This window comes from Anser brachyrhynchus (genome assembly GCF_964034855.1).
Source record: "Anser brachyrhynchus genome assembly, chromosome: 11".
In the NCBI taxonomy this organism is placed as follows: domain Eukaryota; kingdom Metazoa; phylum Chordata; class Aves; order Anseriformes; family Anatidae; genus Anser; species Anser brachyrhynchus.
In genome coordinates, this window is record NC_137706.1 from 11,970,462 (window position 1) to 11,993,581 (window position 23,120).

Sequence of the window (23,120 nt, forward strand, 5' to 3'; positions counted from 1 at the left end):
TGACACTGAAGTGTAATTTCCAAGTCTGTATTCCTACCAGATTATCGTAAACAATTCTGGAACATTTAGCACATCCGTCTCTTCCTCTGATGAGCAAAACGTTTAGGACTAGCAGGAAGCTTTTAAAAATATGGCTAATGCTGTGTTAAGATGAGCGTTGCAGCATTGTGTTAGTGTAAAAGTGACTGAAACTAAAGCAGTGGGCAAAAGTGAAGGTGGCTGACCTAATGGAGTTCTCCTAACTAATGAAAATGCAGAGCTTCACCAAACAGCCAAAGAAAAGCAAATCTGATTTAAATTTATCTGTTTGCCTAAGTGCCATGCTGTGACCACGAAGGTGACCTTTAAGAGGGATTCTGGGTGCTATAACCTAACTTCATCAGCGATAGGAAATCAGCAGGTATGAAAGTCTGTGATTTCTTGGAAAACAACCTTATGGTGAAAAAGCATTTCCTTCTGTTTGACCCGCACTAAAAACCTGCAACCGAGGCTTGAACCGCCGAGTTATTAAGGGCTGCAGCAAAGCTGTGCTGCTCGCGGGGAGCACACACAGACTCCCACCTCCCAGCACGGCTGCCCATCCAGCAGGGTCCCTCGTACCCCAGAAAGTCACCTTCAGGTGGTCCTGCCTTTCTCTCTCCCACAGTTTAAGGAGCAGCCTGCACAGCTTGCCAGCAAAGAAATAATAAATGGTGTGTTTTACAAAGCGAATGCAAACAAGGGATCTGCTCCCACTTATCTAAACCTGTGTGTCGGTGATTTTTATCTGAGTGTCTAATGTTGCAGGTAATTTGTGTAGCGATGCGTATCTCTAACTGTGGCTATAGGTTAGTGCCTTTTTTCTATTCTTAAATGTGCAACAACTTGCACTACCAGTCAGAAGTTTGCATGTCTCTGGTTTGTTTTGTAAAAACTGCATCTGCATGAAAGAAGCTGATATATTATACTTACCATATACACCTATGTTCCCCGTATGCTTTTTCCTGTTATTTAGCTTATATTAATAAAAACTTGAACAAATGCTATGAGGGATGGAATTTGTTATATTCCTTTTTCTAATTTAATTTGTTTTTCTTTTTGATCATCTCTTACATAATCAGTGAAATACCTCCCAGCTGGAAGTGCAGCTTCAACTGTGAGATGCCTCCAGCTGTTTTTGGTAAATGAGCAAGTGGTTTTAAAAATCAAGAGAAGTACTGCTTGGGAATGGGGTCTGGTTCTGTGTCCTCTTCCTGCTGCTGGCTTAAGGTAGGGGGAAAATAGGGATGGGACTCCTGCCTAGACACTAAATTAACAGAGCCTTTAAGAGATCTGTTACATCTTTCTTCTCCCTCTCCATGTGGCATTTGGTGGAGAGGTGAATGGTGTCCCCCTTGGTCAGTGGCAGGTGTGACTTCGGGCTAATCTGCTGCAAAAGCAATGATGTTGTTTTTCAGGGAAACCTGCAGCAGAAGGCAAGTGTTTCCTAATGTCCTTCTCCTAGAGCTTTGCAGAAGTGACCCCTGAGTGGGGTAGAGAGAAGGAGAGAAACTGCTGAGGTTTGGCCCTAAGTCTGTCTCACCTTCTGTGGATAAGCGGAATTTAGATTGCTAAGTTGTGCAGTATTTTTCTTGTATAGGTGCATTTGTCCCCAAGGGGAAAACAGACCTTGCTGGGATTTGCTGTTCCTGCTGAAAGCAAGCATGGCTGTGTTTGTAAAATGTTTTGGTGGTGAGATTATTGTAAGCATCTTATGTGTTAGATATGCCTTCACTTTACCTTTCTGTCTTAAAAGGCCAGATGTCCTTTCCCATGTCAGTCTGTGAAATGGGCAGTCACTAACTTGGTTTCCTTCTGATGGGGTTGTAGCTTTAGATCAGAAGTCCTCAGAGCTGTGCTTTATTTTTTTTCTTTTCCCAATGGCTGTTTCTTTTTGTGCCCAAGCCTTTCAAAAGGAAGATGTGTACTTATACTGCCTGAGCAGGATGGAAGCTTGGAAGCTTTATGCACAGGGGTTGGAAGAGAAGTCAAATCACTCTGACACTTGCCTAATCAACTCCAAAAGTGCATGAAGATGGGCAAATCTTTCATTGTTTTGCCTGGATTGGTATATCTGTTGTGGTAGTGAATTGGTTTGGTTATTTTAATTCTTTGTAAAGCTGTTGTGTCCGCCAGTTTCCTCTGAAACTCCCTGAAACCAGAAGTGTAAACCAGCTTAGGGCTGTGGGAAAAGGTGTGTTGAGCACTGGGAGCGGGTGAGAGATAAGGGGAGGAGCGGCATTGCTCCTGGGTGTCTGTGGCTGCCGAAGTGTGAGGTCTTATTTCTGCAGAGGGATAGGAAGTGGAGAACCATGCCTTGGAGGCATATCGGGGAGAGAAAGGGATGGTACCGCAGCTTGTTTCAAGTGAGAGGAGATTAAAAGCTTCTGGACTGAGCATGAGGAATCCATTCACATGGACACGTTAAGTGCGTAGCTGGGAGAGACTTGCCAAGGCGAATAGAAATCATGAGATCAGCCTTCCTCCTCAGCAGTGGGTTCATCGCTCCCCCCAGTCTGCACTTCTCTCATGAGGTTAAAGGACATATTTTAAAACTGTTTTTCAGCTCTGTTCTCAAACCATTTGGGTGATTTTTTTATTTTATTTTTTATAGTGTTTGCTATTGTGACTGTGTTACAGAGCCTGTCAACCACTGCAGCACCCAGCTGTGCTGGCTGCGACCATAACTCACACAAACTGCCAAGTGCTGTTCTGCTTAATGTGACAGATCCTTCCGTGATAGCGGCACTACAGCCAGCCCTGGTGAGCGCGTGGGGAAGGATGGTGCCCATGTGGATAAGATTTATGTTTGCTAGGGCTGTGGTGAGTGAATCTGCAAGGGCTGCCTTCCCTTTTTCAAAAACTCAGAAGATTTATCTCCCCCAAACATCCTGAGAGAGTCTCTCTCTCTCTTTTTTAATAGCTATCCCCAGAAAACTTGTACCGTCTGGTTTTTCCACCTGCCCTCAGTGTGGTTTCTCCTTATCTTTCCCCCAAGTTGTCATCTCCTCTCGCAATTCTTGTGGTGTTGCTCTTCCCACTGCTCTGCTGCATGTGCAGACAGCCGTAAAACGGAGTTTACAAGGCTCATGATCTACGAGCGCTGTGCCATGGCACCGCAGAGGTCGGGTTCTTGTGCGTTCCTCCTTACAGCTGTCTGCACGCAGAGCTGCATGTGGGCAAGTGGCAGGGAGCGTAACTTCCCTGATGAGAGCCTAGAGAAACACGAATGCAGTTGGAAAAATCACATGAATCATGAATGAAACATTGCTCACAGAGCCTGACTGCAGTGTAAGAACGGGATGTCAGACGTTCCTGGAAGACAGGGGTACATCTGAAGAGAAAGATAAATTGCACGGCCATCTCAAGTCATCTGTCTGATGGTAGGGTGTACTTATGGTAGTTTATTGGGGGTTCAGCCACCTTGTTCCACAGAAAGACCTAGCATCAGGGAGATGGGTTGTATGCAGGCAAATATAGCTGAGTGTTTTTAAAGGTACTGGTTTGGCCCAAAGAAAGGAAATGTCCTTGAGAATACAGTTAACAGATGTTAAGTGTTCTGATTAGGTCCAGTTCTCTGCCTTACATTCAGATGTGTTTGTAGGGTGACTTTTTTCAGATGTCTGCGTGATCTAGGAACGTGTCACTGCCAGTACATGGGATTTCTTGCTGCTGTGAATATAAAATAAATTACTTCTTAACATGACTGTGGATGATGGATGTGCTCCTTAAATAATAAATTCAGCAACCAATGGAAACCATCTATTTTTCAGGTGGACAGCCTGTCTTAAACAGACACTTTAGTGAGTTTTTCAGCTCCTGTTGCTGCCATACTGCAGGGATATGTTTCTAGCTCTGTATCACATCTTTCTCTCTGCCACTCTCACCCCACACATCTCTGGAAAGGATGCTGGCACAGCGATGAAGGCTGCTAACTGCTAATGCTCCTGGTTAACGAGGAGCTGGGCAGGAGGGGACTCCTGTCCTGGGACCCAGGCCCTTTGTTTCCCCCGGAGAGGGGATGTGGGGAGTCAGAGGGACTTCTGTCTGTGGATCTGAAAGCCTTTCCTGAGTGAGCCTTCCTGCATGAGCCTGAACTGATGTTGTTAGCTGCTGAGGTTGGCTTACCCACACTAAGCGCTGGTCCTTGTGGCTTTGATGACCAAATGAGACTGACCTCCTGCTGGAGGAGCCAGGTTGCTTGTTTCTTTTGATTGTCTTTTACTTTCTCTTGTTGGATCCAGGCAGACCACAATGTGGTTTTGGGTGTTACAGCATCAGGACCCAATTTACGTGTTGGAAGGGTCCTGAGGCTGGGGTCATTGCTGGGCTGGGCCAGAGGCTGGCTAGCTTGGGGTGGGGGTCCCATAGCCTTGGGAAGCAGAGCGACAACAGGCAGCAAGGCCTGCAGGATGTAAGAACTAAGGGCCGGTTTTCTAGGAGAAAGACCAGTTCTCATCCGTGGCTTAGTAAATCACAACCTGAAAGGAATGCATACTAAATGAATGTGAGTTAGCTTAAAAATACTTGGGAAGAGGGAAGGGAAAATTCTGCAAGAGGGGAACAGCTAATTCCCTATGGTCACAGCTGGCTGTATGGCACTGTGCTTCCAGATAGATAAACTTGCTTGTGAAGCACGGGATAATTATAGGGGAGTGGGTGGGGACGAGAGTGCTTTGTTCCTCCCTTCCCCACAAATTTTTGGCTGACTCGAGGCATGGCCAGGCAGTGGGAGCTGCTGGAGGCCGCTTTGGCAGCGGCTGCTCACAGAGCTGCTCTCCTTCCCGCTGAGCTCCGGGGCTGGCGCTGCGGTGGCAGCTGGGTGTTGTGGTGCTGCCTCCTGCATCCCGTGGGGGATGCGTTGTCTGGGCTAAGGGACTGGTAGGATGGGGCTTAGGTGGCAGTTTCCTAGGTGGTGGGCACGTGAACGTTTGGGAGCAGAGGACTGTGAGGGAGAGGAAAACCTGTGAGATCCTTGGACTGGATTGCTTCAAGGATCTGTATCTGCAGTGCCTAGAGACCAGTAGTGCTGTGAGTGTCAGTCTCAGCTGCCTCTGGATCCACAAAGCTGCCTTTGGGGACAGAGGAGACTCAGAGACCATGCTCTCACCCTTTTCCCTGCATATGTCTTGCTCCACAGAAATCAGGCTACAGCTAAGCCTGCTCTAAGCCAGCAGCATCGGAAGCCCTGTGCCAGTCTTTTAAGCTGGGGGGCAGAGAGATCTGGACACCTCCGCTCTGCATCTACTAAACGAGCAGGTGCTGCTCTTGGGTGACTTCAGGACAGCCTACAAACAACAAAGTAGAGAAGACGTGGTGCAGGAGAAAACTTGAGAAATGTTGGACAGATGGACAATTGTGAAAGCAGGAAAAGTGGGGAACTTTTGTGGGAGATTTAAGGGGCCTGACTAAGCTTTGGGAAAATGAAAGGGATGAGAATTGCTTTGGGGCAGGGTGAAGGATTTTGACATGATGGGGAGAAATGGTGAGAGAAACCAGATGGGGGAAAAAAAGGGTACTTAGGGAAGGAAAGAAAAGGATTTGAGGAAAAGGTAGGAAAAAGGATGAGAAACAAGGAAGAAGAGGAAGATAATTTTTGAGGAAAGAGACCTCCACATTGTGGGGACAGCAGAGAGGTAAAGAAAATGGGAAAGGGTGTACATTTTCCTCCCAGATATACTATCTATCCCTCTGATCACTGAGCAGTGGTGAGTGTGATATGTACACTACAGCTGCAATAGAAAGCCATTTTGGCAGCAGTAAAACAGCAGATGAAGTTTTGTAATTAAAAAAAAAATAGATGAAATTTGTACGTACGTGAAGTGTCTGAGCTTTAGATTCAAATGTCTTTGGTGCTAGAGTTGAAAAAGTTGCTGACTTAGACTGTCCTGAGGACTTTGATTTCCAAGTGGCACAGACAATTGTCTGTATTCTGCAATCTGCATTATGCAACAACTGCAAGTCAGACAGCCTGCAAGGCCTTCAGAGCAGGGTTTGTGTTGATTGCTTTTGTTGTTGGGTGTTTGTTTTTTTTTTTGGACACCAGGAAAGTGATGAAGAAAACAAACCCATTGTATTTCTACATTTCCTAGGACCTGAGGATGATCTATTGCAGGATAAATTTTATATTTGTCTTCTGTCATCTGAAAGTGCCTAGCTCCAGGATGCCTGTCCCTTATACACAAGCAAGCAGAAATATCCTGCCTTGCTCGCAAGGTGTAGTGCTACCTGTGGCTAAGGCAGAATGTGGTCCCTGTTTTCTTAAGTGTCTTGGGGTTGGAGAGAAGAGCTCTGTCACAGTTTGCATGTCGCAGTAGTTAACAGTGTAGAGCCCATTCAGCTGTTTGTGTCCTGGCACACTTTCCGCAGTCCCACCTCCTCCCTCTCCTCCTCCCCACTGCCTCCTTTGCTGGCCTACAGACGAGCGGGATTGCCTAATCTTCAGAAGGCCAGAAGACACAGTTGGAACATACAGCTGACTTGGGGGGAGAAGCAATTAAACCAACATAGAGTAATCTTGTATCAAGATTGCTCTTGTCTGCTCACAGGACTGCAGGCATGCTTTTTCTACCACTGAACAAATGTTTTTCAAAGCAGCATGGTATTTGTTGTTTATGCAGGTGCTAGTCCATCATTTCTTCTGCATAATTCTGCCTGTCAGCGTCTTGGGCTCTGAATTATTACCAGAATTGGATTTTGGCACCACACTTTCTCTCTAGGCCTTCATTTTTGTGTAACTGGGCAGGAGCAAATTGTCCCAGCACTCACGCACAAACTCTTGCAATGTGCGGCAGGAAGCGGTCAAGGACAATGTGCAATGGATGCCTGCTGCTAGCACACCAAGGGAGAGGAGTTTGTTTGTGGGAGTTAGGGGGCAGACAGGGTGCCGTGTCCCACCCAGGTCTGGGAGTCAGCATGCATTTCAGTTCTTTGTCAAGAAATGAAGTATCCAATTTAATTTGTCTTGGAGATGGATGGGGAAGTGGCCGAATACTGTAATTTTTGATTCTTTTTGAATTTTAAGTTAATGTATTTGTTCTCCAAGTGCTTTGATCTTCTATAGCTCCCACTTGTCCGCAGACCAAGCTGATAACAATCATTGCAAGTTCTTTCCTAGCCTTCGTTCTTATTCTGTAATCCTGAATGAAATTCAACCTTATTCTCCATAAATAACCTTTCTCATTCCCCAGCTGTCTCCTTGAGCTAGCTCTCTTCTGACCTCTCACTTACTGACTCTGCACTGACCTTGCACTTCCCCCACAGCCCTAATTTGCCAGTGTCTACGCTCCTATTCTTCCTCTGCTCTTTTGCACTATTTCATTTTTTTTGAATAATAGGGCCCACCATTTCCTGAGCTGCACTTCAGCAAATAAGCTTGAACAAGCCCCTTTATCTGCAAACACAACTCATGTAGCATAGTGAAAAATGACTGCCAATGGCAATGATTTTGATATCTTCACCTTTTCTCCCTGATTCTAGGCTACAGGTGAACCTAGACTTTCAACAGTATTTTCCTACTGGCAATAAAAAAAAAGGGCAGTAATGTTTTCAAATTTAAGAGAAACAAGCCAATGACTGTGCCAGTGTCTTGCTCAAATAGATTTTTTACGTCTTTAGTTGGAGTTTCATCAGTGTAGCAACAATTCTGGTAATTTCTCAATGGCTTAATGACTGTTAAGGAATTGTTCATGCATTTTGTGCTCAGCTCACCCTCCAATTCAAGGCAGCGTGAATTCTCACTTGAAAAACTTGCAAATGGAGCTTTAATTTCTGTTGTTTGAAGTAGGCTCTAGATTGAAATACTCAGAAATAGTCTCATAGGCTTAGAGTGGAAAAACTTCTGAAAAAGGGCAAAGAGGTCACATGCATCACATCTCATGTACACTGTTGTTTTGTCTTGCTGCTATTATGTGATGTTGAACAAAGCATTTCCCCCCCAGTACTCGTTTGTCTGTCGTTTTGATAAAATATTGGTTGAATGTGAATTTGCCTCTGAAATGGAAAGCAGAGATGTCTTTAACATTCATGTTTTTGAAATGACACCATGAAATGTAGATTTCATCTCCATGTAGCTGCAAATCAAACCTATTTGTTTTACAAGTAGAAGGCTTAACTCTAGGTGTCAGCACTGCAAACTGAATGTGGAGCTCTGAAAATGAAGTTTTGCTGTCTCTGACTCCCCCAGTGCCACCAGAAATTAAGTGCAGTAGTAGTTTTGCTGACAGATCCATTAAGGCTGAAGAAGAGAGCCCACACTTGTGATTAATGGCACGAGTAGGAATTTCAGCATTCTCTTCTGACACTGCACTTAAGTGCATTCTTATCAGTGGGATTTAGAAAATTAGAAGTTTAACATAAAGAATGAGGACAAGATTCCTCTCCCACCAATGCCCACTGTTTAAAGCAGGTCTGTTAAGCCTTTTCCTTCATTTATTATTAAGTGTTTATCTTAAGTGGGCATCCGAAGCGATGAGAGCACAGGAAGCCGGAGTAATTTTCTAGTTCTGACAGGTGATATGGAGCAGCTAAATTAATGGGGTAGATGAAGTTTACGTGACTGCTTATGTTTGAAACTGCACAGTAGCAGGGAGACCAGGGACGGAAAGACTTCATTTTCCAGCCTTTAACCCTAGCAATTACTAGAAGTAAATAAAAGCATTTTGACAGTGCAAGTACTGTGGTTATCCTGAAAAACCACATTTCTCAAAAGCACTGCCTGTTGGCTTTGCATCTCCTGGCCTTATAGAGTGCTGCCATCTGCATCAGGCGACGCTGTGACCTATATGAACGGAGAGCTGCTTTTTGCTATTTTGCTGACACAGTCATCGCTTATCTGCACATCTTCCTTTTAATCACGACCTGATGGCATTTCCCATGTAGCTAAGGTAATGCTCGGAGCCTGGCTGTTCCGAACGCACACAAGGGCGCTCCGAATCGGCTGCTTCTGAAACACTGCGACTGACGGGGGCACAAAACCCGTCGTGATGCGCATTTGTAGGAACTTTAACAATTTTCCCTGTAACACCTCATTTTTTTCCCTTAGGCATGGGAGGTCATTTACAGAAGTCATTTCGCTGATATTCTGTGCTCCTAAAGCTAAAGTTTGATCTGGCCCTCCCCAAACTGCTGTTGCTCGCCGGGTGACAGCGGGTGGTTGAGGTACCTCCATGAGTCACGGAGAGCGAGCCTGGGTGCCACAACCAGGATCGAGGGCACCTGTGGAACGAGAACACGGGGCTGTACGCTTGTGTCGGAGGCTGCCACCGAGCCTGAGCTGCGCTGGGGTTCGTGCTTTGGGAAGTGTCAGTGGTGCACCTAGCTCTGTGCTGGGCATGGCCTTGGCAGCGCCTCAAGCACTCCGCTTCTCTGTTGACACGCGTTACAGCTGCGGTCTGTCTCGTGTGTTGTCCTCCTAACGTGAGGAGCATCTGGTCTCGCAAACAGAAGCAGCTTGATGTCTGTGCGTGCTGCTGACCAAGTCGTTCTGCAGTCCGATGCCCGAGTCCTGGGGTCTTGCCTCGACCCGCGGCACCTTTACCCTCAAAACCACTTTCGAGTAAATCGGCGCGGCCACGGCTAAAGGGGCAGGCGGGCTCGGCCTCTCCCCGGCTCCCCTCAGGGCACCGAGCCCTCGTTGAGGGGGGGGGCCGGCCGCGCGCGGAGCCCTCAGCGGGCGCCGTGAGCGCGCACGCGGCGGTTTGAAGCCGGCTGTCGCGGGCCGCCATTGGCGCGGGGCGGCTGATTTGCATTGACGCCAGCGCGGGCCGGAGGTCAGCGCCGCCGGCGGCTGCCATTGGCTCCGCCGCTGTCAAGCGCCGGGGCCGCGCGGGCGGGGGGCGGGGGGGGGGGTGCGGAGGGGAGGGGCGGGGGGCGGCGGGGAGGGGAGGGCGGGAGGGAGGGGGCCGGGGCCGCCGCCGCCCGGTGCGGAGAGGCGGGCGCGGAGCGGAGCTGCGAGCACCGGCACTTCCCCGCTGCACGGCGCGCCGCCGCCACGGCCCTGCGAACGGGAGCCCTCGCCGCCGCAAGCCTTTCCGCCGAGCCGGGACGCTAGGATCGTTTTCCTGCCGCTTCTCTCGCCTTTCGCCTTTTATTTTTTTTTTTTATCATCGTTATTATTATTTTTCCGTCCCGCATCACCCCTCCGGCCACGCACTGCCCCCACCATGGAGGCCCTTTGATGCCTCCGCCAGCCTCGCCGCCTCCTCCCGCGGCCCCGGGCAGCGCTCCGAGCCGCCCCGCCGCCCGCCCGCCGCCGCCCCGCCCGGGGCCGGGGCCCGGCATGCCGCTGCGGCGGCCGGGGAGCGCCCGGGCCGCCTGAGGGGGGCTGCCGCCGCCTGAGGACGCCGGGACCGCCAATGTCACCCCCGCGGCCGCCCGCCGACGTGCCCCGCGCGGCGTGACGAGCGCCGCCGGGGCGGACCGGGCTCCTCGCCGGGATTTGGTTTTTTTTTTGGGGGTCTTTTTTTTTTTTTTTTTTATAATTACCCCCTCTCCGCCACCGCCGGCTCCTCCGAGCAGCCCCGCAGCGCGGCCCCGAGCGCGGAGGACGAGGTGGGGAGCGGCCCCCCCCCGGGAGCGCCGCGGGGAGAATGCGCCGAGCCCCGGGCTAGGAGGGGGGAGATGGTGCCGAGCCCCCGGCCGCGCTGAGCGCCGGGGCTGTGCGTGTGCTTCGCGGCTTTTCGGGGTTATTTTTCCTTTTTATTTTTTTTTTCCTTCCTCTTCCCCCGAAGGAAAGCAAGCCCTCCCAAGCTTCTCAGATGGCTTAGGAAAATCAGCACTAACCTGTGAAAACATGAAGTCGACCAGTTGTTGATCCCCCCCCACCCGCCCCTCCAGCCCCCCCGGCCCACCGCTGAGGGGGCGACAAAAGGACCCGCTTCGTGGAGGCCGAGGAGAACAGACACGAGCCTGTCGTGTGCGAGGGACCGATGGCAGTGCTTCAGAGTGTAGCGGAGACGCAGGAAAAAGATTCAACCTGTTAACAAAAAAAAATTAAGCAGGGGGAAATACCAACGGGAAGGAAAGAGATATATATATATGCACGTATATATATATACAATTTAGAAGTATTCCCCAGGTGGCCACAAAGCATGGGCTGTGCTCCAAGCATCCACATCTCTGACAGCAGAGTGGTCTATCACAGTAGCAAAGAGTCTGAGGAGTGCAATTCCCCTCACCAGACCAACACAACCATGTCTCAGCAGCAGCAAGGCAACCCCGTCCCAGGATTATTCATTAAATCCTCCAACACATCCACTTATAAGGTGAGGACTAATTCCTCTAAGAAAGACAAGAGGGAGAACAGCCAGAGCATGGAGGCAGAGACCCAGACCAGCAGATCCAGTGTTAAGGTAAAAAGGGTGCGAGACACGAGCGCTGTTTCTCTCAGCACACGAGTTGGCTGCAGCGGTCTAACCCAAGGAGTCCCCCCGCCTAAGTAACGCGTTGCGGGGGAGCTTTTCCTGGCTCGAGCTATTACTTTCGTTTATAAACTAATCCGTCTCATGCGATGACTTTGTGGATGTTCCCGAGCCTCTTCGCTCCTCGAAAGGGCTTTGGCGAAGGCTGGGAAGGGGAGCGGTGCGAGCGGCCTCGCTGGAGCCAGGGGCGCAGGGCTGGCTGCACGCAGCGGGCCCGCGGCGGTGGGCTCGGCCGTGGGGCTGCGCGGGTGTGCTCGTGGGGGGCTGCCCAGCGCCCCTCGTGCTGCTCGGCTCCCGTGGAAGCAGGCAGACCGCAGCCAGAAGCGATCCGGTCGGTGGGCTGATCGGTTCGCGTAGCTCTTCCATTCAGAAAGTTGGAAGAGGGGCAGCAGATTTTGCTCCGGGTGCTGGTGTACGTTAACAACTTGTTGACCTTGTCTGTTGCTGCAAATAGAGTTTTTGTCTTTTTTTTAATTTTTATTTTTTGCATGGGTTTCAGTGTGTATACTTCTGTGTAGAGATGCAACACAAGACCTGTGTGAAATTGACAGACACATACTGAAAAAAATTGCAATCCGTGATTATTTTTTTTAAGTGTTAGTTGCATGTCAGTTTGCTTTCCATTGATGTACTCTTGGCTTATGCGTTATACTTTACTTCCTACTGCTAGAGTTTTTGATTATTCCATATTTTCTCCCTTGGGGGGGAGGGAACTATCTGTATTTTGCAAAAATAAGTAATTGGAAATATTAAAAAAAAAAATGAAATGAACTCAAATGCAGTACCCCGGGGGATATTGTATAACATGGCTGATGAGCTCTGGGTTACTGTGATAAGGACTGAGATACGCACGCCGTAAATACAAGATACAGGCTTGAGGGCAGGCAAGAACTAGCAAAATGTCAAGTGTTTTCCAGACCTGGAGAAACTAATAATTTTTAGATTTCTGAGGATTTTTACACACTTATTAAGGTGGCTTCTAGAATATTGACCCGAAGCAATTTTCTTCAGTACTATGGATGATTTTCTTTATTTTCCTCCAGATTTAGTAAGTACAGTTCACAGAAGTTTAAAAAAGGTGTAGAAAAAATGAGAAGATGCTGTATGTAGTGACTCGAAGGAGGAATTAACAGCACCTAAGTCAGAATATGAAGGTCAACGGTGTTGTAGTAACGTAAAATTGAGTGCTAGTACTGTACAGGAAACTAAACTGTACAGCTCTGTTCACGCACAGTGGTCGTGCTTATGGTAACTGCAGTGGGGAAAGTTAAGTTGTCATCAGAATCCTGACAATTGCTTTAATAGCTTTATTTTTAATTGTGATTATAATTGTACATTAACAATATTTTGGTTTTAAACTTTGTAAAGTTTATATTGTGTGAATTTGTCTTCTGTGTGCTTGCTTATGGGGGGGAAAACAAACAAACAACTCCAAGGACTGTTTCCAGAAGCATAACCATGGAAAGCAGCCTTAGTTTTGTTGTTTGATTTCAAGAACTTAGTAAAAATTGTTGTTACCTGGTTTGGGTAATTCGGCCAGGTGCTATACGGTTGATTTTGGTTCGTGTACATGCTCTAACCTCATTGGCAGCTGTTCTGATTTTTATCACTCGGTCTTTTTCTGCCCTTGTCATCACTCTGAGCACATTGCCTGGGTTTTTAGAAATAAGAATGGAATTCTCTTTGTGATCAGTCGAGTACAAAATCTGATTGAAACATCACATCTACATGATTTTCGTGTGTAAAATCCTATCTTTAGAGATGCAAAGCAGCAATGTGCTTCATTCTCTGCTTTTAGCATTAGTGTGCATATTATGATCAGATTTACAGTTCATCCTGTGCTAGAGTATAACTGTGTTGTCTCAGAAATTGTGCTGGAGAGAGAGCTACACTTGTCATGGTACAGTGAAGTTGTTTAGAAAGAAATAAAGGGTGAGAGTGCTGAAGGTATGGGATTGGAGCCTGAAATCACTGAAGCCAAAAAGAGCATTGGGCAGGACACTGGGCAGTTTTGGAGTTAAAAGGATTTTTGATTTGAGAAAGAACTCTGAGATCTATGGTCCTATGAATTTGGGTGCTTCCACAAACTATGGCTGTTCTTTATGGCACCTGGGATACCCTCACCTGAGCAGAAGATGCTGCATACCTTTTGTGCTTTGGTGCTGCAGTCAGAACACGTGTGCACAGCCAGTTTACTGCCAGAATGGCATTCTCCTGTTGTTTCAGCGCACTGCAACTGAATTCACATACATTCTTTTGTCATACATGCACAGATTAAAGGCAAAAAAGTCCTATGTGAAAGCTAGGAACAAAACCTGGGCTGTAAACCTTGCATTTTCACTTCAGCTGGTATTAGCATTAAGTTTATTATTAAAGTGTAATAAGTAACACAGTGACTTTTATCAAATCAATTTGTTAGCTATAGCGCACATATTTTCAAGTCAGGCAGTGTCATAAGAAGAAATAACCCACGTTAATTGTAAAATGGCCTTATATATATTGCTGATTAACCCCCAGGCTTATTCTGGCTTTATGTTTATGTCTTATTATGTCTTTGTGCTGTTGGAATGGCAGAGGATCACTTCTCCAGATGTGTGGTGTGAGTGTTTTGGGATTTGCACCAATTTACAAAGTGTAGCTAAAAAAAATCCTGTTCTTTCCTAATAAGGAGAAGGCTCAGTTAATCCATGGTAAACTTGCAGAGGAGCCCTGAAAGTGTGTGTGTGCAGAGATAAGTTCTGTAGTACCTAGACCTGGTATATATGCGTATGGTGATAGTATGCGATAAGTGGAGGAGATAAATCTGTTTGGTCATGGCGCCTGTATCTCCCTCCCTGATTAGTAATTTTATGCGTGGCTTTCATTTGAAAATTCATGAGCAGCTTGGAATCAGTGCTGTACCTAAATAGGGAACCAGCCATGAAAACCCTCCTTTTAATTTTCAACAGATAGACTCCACAGCTTAAACTCTGTCCTTTTCCCAGTGGAAGATGAGCGAGATTTACTCAGTAACAGTGACTGAAGTTTGATTATCCAGGGCTACATTAAAAATATCAAAGAAAACTTAGATCAGTCCTGTTGCAAAGGAGACATTTCCTGATTTTTTTCAGCTCTAAAAGTCTCAAGAAAGTGGATTCAGAATTGCGATAGCCTTTTCATATAGATTAGTTATGATTTTCTTCTGCAGAAATTTCAGTAGCTGAATTTGTGGTAAGGGTACTTGGCTTTATAGAAATCTGCGTATACTCTTTTAGGGTAATAGCTCTGGTTAACATTTAGCATAAATAAGGATTAGCATGGTGTAAGGACTTGATGGGCATTTATGTAAAACTGCTGTGGGTAATCATAAGGGGATGCTGTCCCAGCAACCTGTGTGTGTCACTTCCATACTGCATTGGTATGCACTGTAGCACATACATTGCACATTTATTTTGCCCTCTCATTCTTTTACGTATGTGAGATTTCCTTCCTCTTCTCTTGTGTAACTCTCCCTGTCGTGTATATTTAACACAGAAATGTGTGTGTTTGGGTGCAAGGGGATCGGAGAGTAAATCCAAACTTCCTTTATTACAAATTAAAAGTAGAGTTAAGCCAGCAGGGCTAAATTTGAAATAGCCTTTTGATTTATCAGCCAATATGGGATGAGTGGTTTAGATCTGTGGTGTTACAGCCAGCAAGTTTCCTTCATTCAAAACCTGTGAAATTGTCTGTGAATTTTACAGTCACTGCAAACCAATGGTTGCATAATCCTGTATATATAGGAGGACGTATGCTAACTTGTACCTTCAGTGCTGAAATGGATCTCATCTCAGCATTTAACAGCACATTATTTAGTCTGCTAAGCCGTCTGCTCTTTTCCTGCCTGTCTGGTAATCCCTTCCCCTTGCAACACTTCAGCTCTCCCTCCCTTTGAAACTCCCACACGTACTGTCCCTACTTCCAGTGAGGCCGTCCAGCCCTCTCGATTCCTCCCTGTTCCCACTGAAACTGCCCTCAGCCGTTCCCCCAGCAAACCTCCCCTCACCGTTTCCCTCCCACTTCCACTGACGTCAGCCCTCCCGTACAGAAATCCTTGCTCCCACTGAGAGGATCCTTCCCACGCTGAGATACGCTAACTTCGCTGAGTCCTTATGGCTCGAGACTTCCAGCCTGATGTTAGTATGCTTTTATTGCAAGGCATGAACCCTTTTCTCCAGGGGACGGAGGGGTCTAGTTTTTAAATGGTATGGAGTGAACTGATGCAGTAACATGTGACCTTTCCATATTCATGCCCAGGTTAATATTTAAGGCTTTTCTTTCTTTCTATTTTTTTAAACCTTTTTAATTTCCTGTTGTTTGTAATGTAAACTGGAAAAGAACTGGAAATCACTCACAGCATATAGATTGCTACGCTATAAAGACAGCCTAAGATGTGTTTTCAACTTTTAAACCATCGGTTTTTAGTTCCTCTCCTGGTCGTGAAAACCAGCTCATGCAAAATGTGCCACTGCATTTGAAGGCAACTTCTTGTGTGACTGAGATGAGCAAGGTTAGATCTTGAATTTTTGGAGTACTTACTGTTGGTGGAAATTCCACTGAGACTCCTTCCACCTATAAATTCATGTTAGACATGAAACGCTGTCTTCTCTCTGCCCTTTGTGCTGTTCTTCACTGCCCCGGTCTGAACTTGCTTTATATCTCTTGCCTGGCAGTTCTAGACTTAGTTGCTGATTTCTCAGCTTTACGTTTTCTGCCACCTGAATGTGTCAGTAGAGGAAATATTGAAAACAAACCTTTATTTCTCCAGTTCTATTTATTTAACTTACTGTGTTACCCTCTGTATCCTTAATTGTATTGCTGAGATTAAAATGCAAGTTCTTTCAGAGTGAGAAATTTTCTACTTGTCAAACTCTACTTGCTTGTAAGACATGCAGAAGAACTGGAGGTGATACAAGTTCTCCATCCCTTTCTACCGTTCCCAGTATTACCTGTGGTGTGAAATGCTGGTGCAAGGTGCTGGCATCACCTCACCATTCAAAGTGCCAGCACTTCAGTTTTTGGCATCCAAAATGCTGCATCTAAATATAAATGAAAGATGTGAAATGGTTACACCCACTTGCAGATACTTCATGTTCAAGATTTCAGATTGGCTTACAATCTGTGTGATTATGAAGAGTGTTTCATTAAGAAAGGTGCTCGCAGTCCACTTGAAACTTAGAAAAAATAATTTTTAGATACTGTTTTGCTTATATTATTATATTTTAGTATCCTTTTCTCATTTTCGAGTAAATGTCCATATTAAGAAAATGAGAGGTTGAATGATAATTATTTTTAACAGCCATTAAAATTTTTTTATGCAACAGTTGCCACTACCAGCAGTGATAAATTATTGGTTTACTTTAGTTATGATATGAACTTCTGTTCGCCTCTCTCAGCTTTTACCTTGAGAAGGGACTCCAGAATTGGGCTTAAGCAGTACTAAGAATACACTAAAAATATTCCACTTTCTGAGCAGCTACATGCCAAGTGACTTTCAAATGAGTCCTCAAAGAGGAAATAAATATTTAGGGATATGGACAATTAAAGCTCTGATTAGCTTGCAACAAAAAGTAAAAGAAACCTAAAGCAAATATGATAATGAGCAAATTGCCCCCGAGGTAAAATTGTTTCAATATAAGCTTTGTGTAAGTCATCGTTTTGTCAGGGGACAGTGCAAGCACCTGCATACCTCGGAGAACAATTTAGCATTGTGTTCTATTTTGGTGGTGTGCATGGATATAATATACTCATGGTGTAAACAGCTTTACCAGCCGTGGCTGGAACTAAATCATTGTTAGTAATGTTTCCGTGATTGCACATAAAACGTGATTTTATGTCCAAAGCACGATTTTCTGTGTGAATTGTGTTCGGTGTTTTTTTTATTTCAGACCCATTAATTCAGTAGAGTTTCACTAGGAATTTGCTTGGCCCCGTGACATTCTATTCATTGCTATCAGTCCATTGGGTAAAATAATTAGGTATCTTCATTTAACCATAATTTAAATTGGCATGGGATGACAAGATGCAAATTGAATAGCTTTCATGTGCATGACATACTGAATAGTTTGATTGCTCAGAGTCAGATTTTAAGCTTTCAGAGGCATCAAGGAGGCGATGTTGTTGAAGTCCTCTGTTTTTCAAAGATTTCAACATCCAGCCCCTTTTAGGTTCTTTCTTAAAATCCACGTTCAGGCCAAAATGTAAGAAATGATTATACATACGCTGTGAAGTTAAATAGCGGAGTCTCTAATTTGTGCATTCTTCCAGACCATCCCCTTTTACTATGGGCTGAACTGTTGGCCTTGGATCAAACTCCCAGGGCCTTTTCTCCTCTTCCTTGTAAAATCTGTAAATATGTCACTGTACATAATATAAAAAGCTTAGCATCCTATAAACCAGCTCCCGTGTGTGTGGCTTTGTTTCAGCGGAAAGGATGAGGGCTGGAACCTACTTTTTTGAAATGGAAATGCATTGAATTAAGTTATATCTACTTTGAGTGTGATTGACAAGGTAGTTTGTAATGGTTTTTGATAGTCTTTTATGTGTTTAAAAATAGTCTGCATATATATGTGGAGAGAGGATGTCCTAGCAAGGCAAAATAACTTTGACTCGGAAAGGGATATTCAAGATTTAGAGGAAGTTTTGGGGTAAAATAATGTTGCTATTGAAAAATACTGATGGTAGCGTGAGGGACTCTTAATTAGGGTTCCCATCTGTGCTTGGAAAAGGAGGAAATACAGCTTTTCAGTTCTGTTACTTTATTACATTATAGCCAACTCTTGAGCATTAGATCTCTAGAAATTAAGGTGACACGTTTTAGTTCATGTAAAGAGAGTCTCCTTGTTAATCAGATAGTATTTCATTCCTGAGTGAACAAAATGGAAAACCATCTCAAGGACATTATTTCTATTGTTCTGATCAGGATAGAAATAAATCCATTTGTTAAATAATGTTGAACAGATTGAAGTTGTATCTGTTTCTTTATTGGAAACAAGAATTCTTTTTTTTTTTTCGAAAGCAGAATTATTTTGCATTTTAATTTGAAGTTGCATGGGAAAATGAACGTTTTCTATACTTGGAAAGATCAAAGTAGGAAGTATTTTTCTTTATAAAACAAACATTTTGCATAAGTCTACAAACAGATTTCTGATACCCAGCTTTGTTAAGGGAAAAACGGTAACCTTGAAATCTTTTCATTGTTTGTAGAGTTCCCAGTTTCCTAAGTAAATCCATGCAAAGAAAACACAGAATCACTGGGCAAATATGAAAGAATGACATCCTCTGCTTCCCATTGTTCTTAACTTTGAGTTAGCAGTGACCTTTAGCTCCCTACTGGGATGCAGTGGAAATTTTATGAGGCCCCATCTTACTTGCCACTAAAAGACAACACATTTTCGAAGTTATCTATTTACCATAGCTTTCTGCCTTTAAGCTTGAGGTTCTGGTGTGTCTGATGCAGTTTCATCAGACAAATAGCCTCAGTAAGTGCTCAGCAAAGTAAACTTTCCTGGTACAGATCTTGTTTGAAAAAAATCTATACTTATGTTTTACTTAAAGTACAGCAACAACAACAATAAAAACGCAACCTTCAATTTGCATTGAATATGATCTTAATGTGTTCTGTATTCTGTTATGTGCATTGTCAGATAGAAGCTGTATTTGTACTGAATTACCGTGCTTGCTTCTCAGCTGACGCTGAAGTGCCGAACACTATTTTTGCAACAGTGGTTTTAATTCCGAGTGTTTAAATGGATAAATGTATCCGTGTGATAGGTAGATGGGTCAGGATTCTGTCAGGCTTTGAAGCCTGAGTTTGCAGATGTTTATTTCTTCTTTTTTGAATACTCTGTCTGCTGGTTCAGTTTTTAAGACTTTTTTATTACGAAAAAAAAAAAAAACTTTGGTGAGAAATTCCACAAATGGTTGAGGACAACCACACCTAGTACTTTGGTAAGTTGAAGCAAAAGTGACTTGCTCCATACACTCCTGCAGCTTAACTGCTGATGAAGCTGTGCTTTTCCACTAGCTGTAATTTAGTGATAAATAGCTCAGGGTGGGGAGCAATACCGGGAAGTCCATGGGTACTGGACCCCAAAGAAGCTCTGCCATACACTTAAATGTGGATGGCACTGGGATTGCTGGCAAGATGTCTGTTTAATTTTTCAAAACAAAGCCAAGAACTATTTTCACGTACTGAAGAAGTTTATTGGAGGGTCAAATTCTGACTAAAGTTAGTTGTTCAACCCCTTTAAACTCTGTGGGCTCGAGGGACGTACCTGTGGCAGGGCTTGGACTGCTCTGTTTGCCTCTCGCTGGTGTAGAAAACAGCTCCCTGTTGGAGACAAGCTTTGGAAATGAAAATAGTGGCAATAATGGTTGTACTAAGGATAAGTTGTTTTCTGTCATTCCAGAAAGGCATCAGTGTAACTTCAGTAGGCAAGTTCCTGGCTATACTGAAGTTACTGGCAAAGTTCTCAAAATTTTCAGAACAGCCAGAGTTTGGTCTCTGGCCTGTAAGTAAAACGTACCTGGATTCTCTTAAGTGCAACCAGGGTATGTGCCCTTATGGTTGGGTACCTTGTTTTATGATTGTTTAATCTGTACTAATGCAAAAACCCTCCAATAACAGATACTATTAACTGTCTAATGATAGGAGTAATGGGATAGCAAATACTTTTTTTTTTTTTCCAGCTTCATATAACAGTGGGGACAGTTATTAAGTAGGAGCTGTATAAAGAATATAAATTGCTGTGGTTTCAGGTTATATTCCATATACTAGTGTGAGAGGCTACTGCTGATCTTAAGCATACTGGCTGTCGAAGTTAAAACTTTGAATTTCTTGGAGTTCAGAAGATTTTAATTTTGTACATATGTACCTGTGTTGTTATCCAGTTACGTCTGAAGTGTGTTGGGATGTGTTAGGTTGCTTGGTGTTTTCTGGTTATAGACAGTCTGTAGACAGCCCGACACGGCAGTGTGGCCAAGGCTGGAGGTACTGACCTGGTCAGAAGATCTAGGCTGCCAGCGGGTTATTGGGCATCTCTTTGGACGAGTCGCTGTATGCTTCTGCTTGCACGCTTGATCTTAATTATGTGTCATGCAGGATCAAGGCCACCGTGTACCCGGGAACATGAGTTGCTCTCAGATCAAACTGTGTCCGTGTAACACAGTGCTTCATCTCTATCTGCAGTCAGCAGAATGTGCTTTGGAGAAAGATGTAAGAGTCTATTTAAAGTTACAAAAATGAGAAGAGTTTTTCTTGTTCCTCTTCTGGACTGAGTCTGGACATACTGATTTACTTCTCATTTTTCACAATTTTGGCAAGTAGCATGATAATGATATTTTAATTTTATCTCCTTAAGACGTGGTTGCTAAGTTGACAAATGCAATAAAAACATTGTGCTCTCAAGTGGAATTTTTAAATGAATTTTTGATTTCCAAACCCCGTTCTGCCGTGGTCGTGCACGCTTACCACCGACACACCATCAGCGTGGAACCTTCGTGTATTGGTTTCTGCACATCCTGGTGCAGGGACCAAGAATAACTGATAAAAGTGTTTAAAAGATTGCAAGTGGGATGAATTGTAACCAAGTATAGGGTTACATTTTGAAGAGGATCTTCATGACCAGAGAAGCTAGTTACTTTTTTTCATATATGCAGCAGAGTATCCTGCAGATGGATAAAAATGTTGAGGGGTACATTGATACTTTAGAGGGACAAAACGTTTCTGAACCTGGGCAAAGAGGGTTTTGCAAACCTAAACAGCTTTTGTTTTGATATCAGCTGCACTGAGAGGAAGAGTAAGTCCTGAAAACTCAGAATCAATGCCTCCGTTGGTTCTGCTGCAACTCTTAATTGACTTAGTATTTGTTTTGTTTTTGCCTTTTGCTGTCAAAGTGATCTGTTTTCTGCAGAATTTCAGATAAAAGGGCTGTTCTGCTTATGCTGACACTGAGCTGTGTTATCGTGTGTCCCCAGTTCTGGAGATGATGAGTCTTGTTCCTTGCTGCTCAATGCCATGGAGCCAAGATCTGTCACACAAGCGGTGGTGCTGTCATTCACAGCCCCTACACCTCGTAATGTTTTCTGAAATATTATTGCTTATTACAGCTTTTTAAAATGAATGTATTAGAGCAGTAGGATGTTGGGAACCAAGGTGTCTCCAACGGGCATCTTGCGTAGCCTTTTCCACAGTACCCTGCCTCTGACACTGCGACTGGGTAGCAAGAACCACCTTCTAGGGCAGAAGAGAGATTTAGGTTTTGTGATCCTTGTTAATAATAATAATACAAACTCATGAAGTTCATGAAAGTGCTTAGTGAGGAAGCTGACCTAATGCTCTCACACCTGGCTTTGCTGAGAAAGGAAAGGACAGGGCTTGCCTGTGAAGGACAAGAAGGTAGTATCAGCCTGTTGGCTTGGTAGAAAACACTAAACATGGAATTTTGGTGGGCATTTTTTACTCTTGGTGCCTAAAGCTAAATACTGATGCATTAGTTTATGATTTTTACTGAAAAAGAACAAAGTTCTGCTGTCACTGTTCATATAAAGTTTGACTTTTTTTCTTTTTAATCAGTGCAAAACTTCAAAGTTAGAGTGGGGGAGGGAGCAAGCCCTGCTAGTGGTTGATGTGAGGTGTGGGAAGTCTAACAGCTTGTCTGATCCCCAGACATAGCCCCAAGTCACAGGGTAACCAGTGAGATCCATAGCTGGACTGTCAAAAGAATGTGCTGAAAATACCATCTCTTATTTTGCCAATTAAACTAAAAAGAACTTCTTTTTGAAGGTTAGACAGCTCTGAAGTTTTCTCCCAAGCTAATTTTGGCTGTTCTGATTCCTAACAGCTCTTACAAGGGTCTCCTGTGCCCTTTGGGGAAACTCGCTTCTGCTGTACTCTGTGGGACACTGTTCATGGGGTAGATTTTGCCTCATGGGGTAACCTTGCTGGTCTTAGTGAAGTAGCGAAGTTTAAGGACTGTAGAAGAGAAGTAAACCTGGTACTGATTCAGTGAACGGAGTTTTTTTTTTTCCTTTTCTTCTGTGAGCCTTTGAGCTATGATAGAAAGTACAGGCTCTAGGTGTTCAGATATAGCTGTGATGTCCAATTCCTTATTGTATGTATGGAAGTTATTTGGGATAGGAGATGCCTCCCCTGATACCTTGCACTACTCTGCATTGCCTCCAAAGTTTAATCATGAGGTCAAGAAGGGAGACCAGTGCAGAATCCATGTGATGGGATCCAGTGCTTGACTTGCAGGTCACTATGGCAAATGTTTTTGCTGGTAGGTTGCAGAAGTCTCTGCTGTGTCCACAGAAATAATACAGAGCAGGGTCTCCTTTGAGGTCCTAGAATTTTTGTGGCCTTTCCCTGTTTGCTTAGGGCAAGGAATCTTCACATAACAATGGGAGCGATTTGCCCTAAAAGGTTGAGAAACAAACCTCCTGTATTTTGCCATCATCAGCTGGAGCAATGGCACCGTCTCCATTACTCGTTTCCTAAAGTGTGTTTAGCAATGAGTCCATGTGGTCTTTTGCCCTTTCTCCGTGGATGACCTGCGGAGAATATAATTCCCTCTCAGGAAACCTGATACTTCTGGCCCTTTGCATTTTTTCCCCAGCTGACTGGCAGTCTAGCTGGCTGATCAGAGAAGTGCCCAGTTGCAT

The 23,120-nt window shown here is 44.6% G+C and overlaps 1 protein-coding gene and 1 long non-coding RNA gene across 6 annotated transcripts in view; both read left to right on the forward strand.

Moving 5' to 3' along the window:
* Positions 1 to 1,211: 1,211 nt before the first annotated feature.
* Positions 1,212 to 9,859, forward strand: LOC308200971. Of its 4 annotated transcripts, XR_013955969.1 has the most exons (4): positions 1,212 to 1,248; positions 2,633 to 2,781; positions 8,765 to 8,903; positions 9,062 to 9,856. It is a non-coding gene; the product is annotated as an uncharacterized lncRNA (long non-coding RNA). The 4 variants fall into 4 exon arrangements; XR_013955968.1 differs by having other exon boundaries at positions 8,765 to 9,859; XR_013955970.1 differs by lacking the exons at positions 8,765 to 8,903; positions 9,062 to 9,856 and adding an exon at positions 5,159 to 8,758.
* Positions 9,860 to 9,905: 46 nt separating this feature from the next.
* The window catches only part of PDE8A (phosphodiesterase 8A), a 130,072-nt gene continuing 116,857 nt past the window's right edge, over positions 9,906 to 23,120 (forward strand). For both annotated transcript variants that reach the window (XM_080607613.1, XM_080607614.1), the window contains exon 1: positions 9,906 to 11,369. In XM_080607613.1, coding sequence (XP_080463739.1) covers positions 11,109 to 11,369 — 261 coding nt within the window. In that variant the 5' untranslated portion in view covers positions 9,906 to 11,108. The remainder of the gene's footprint in view (positions 11,370 to 23,120) is intronic.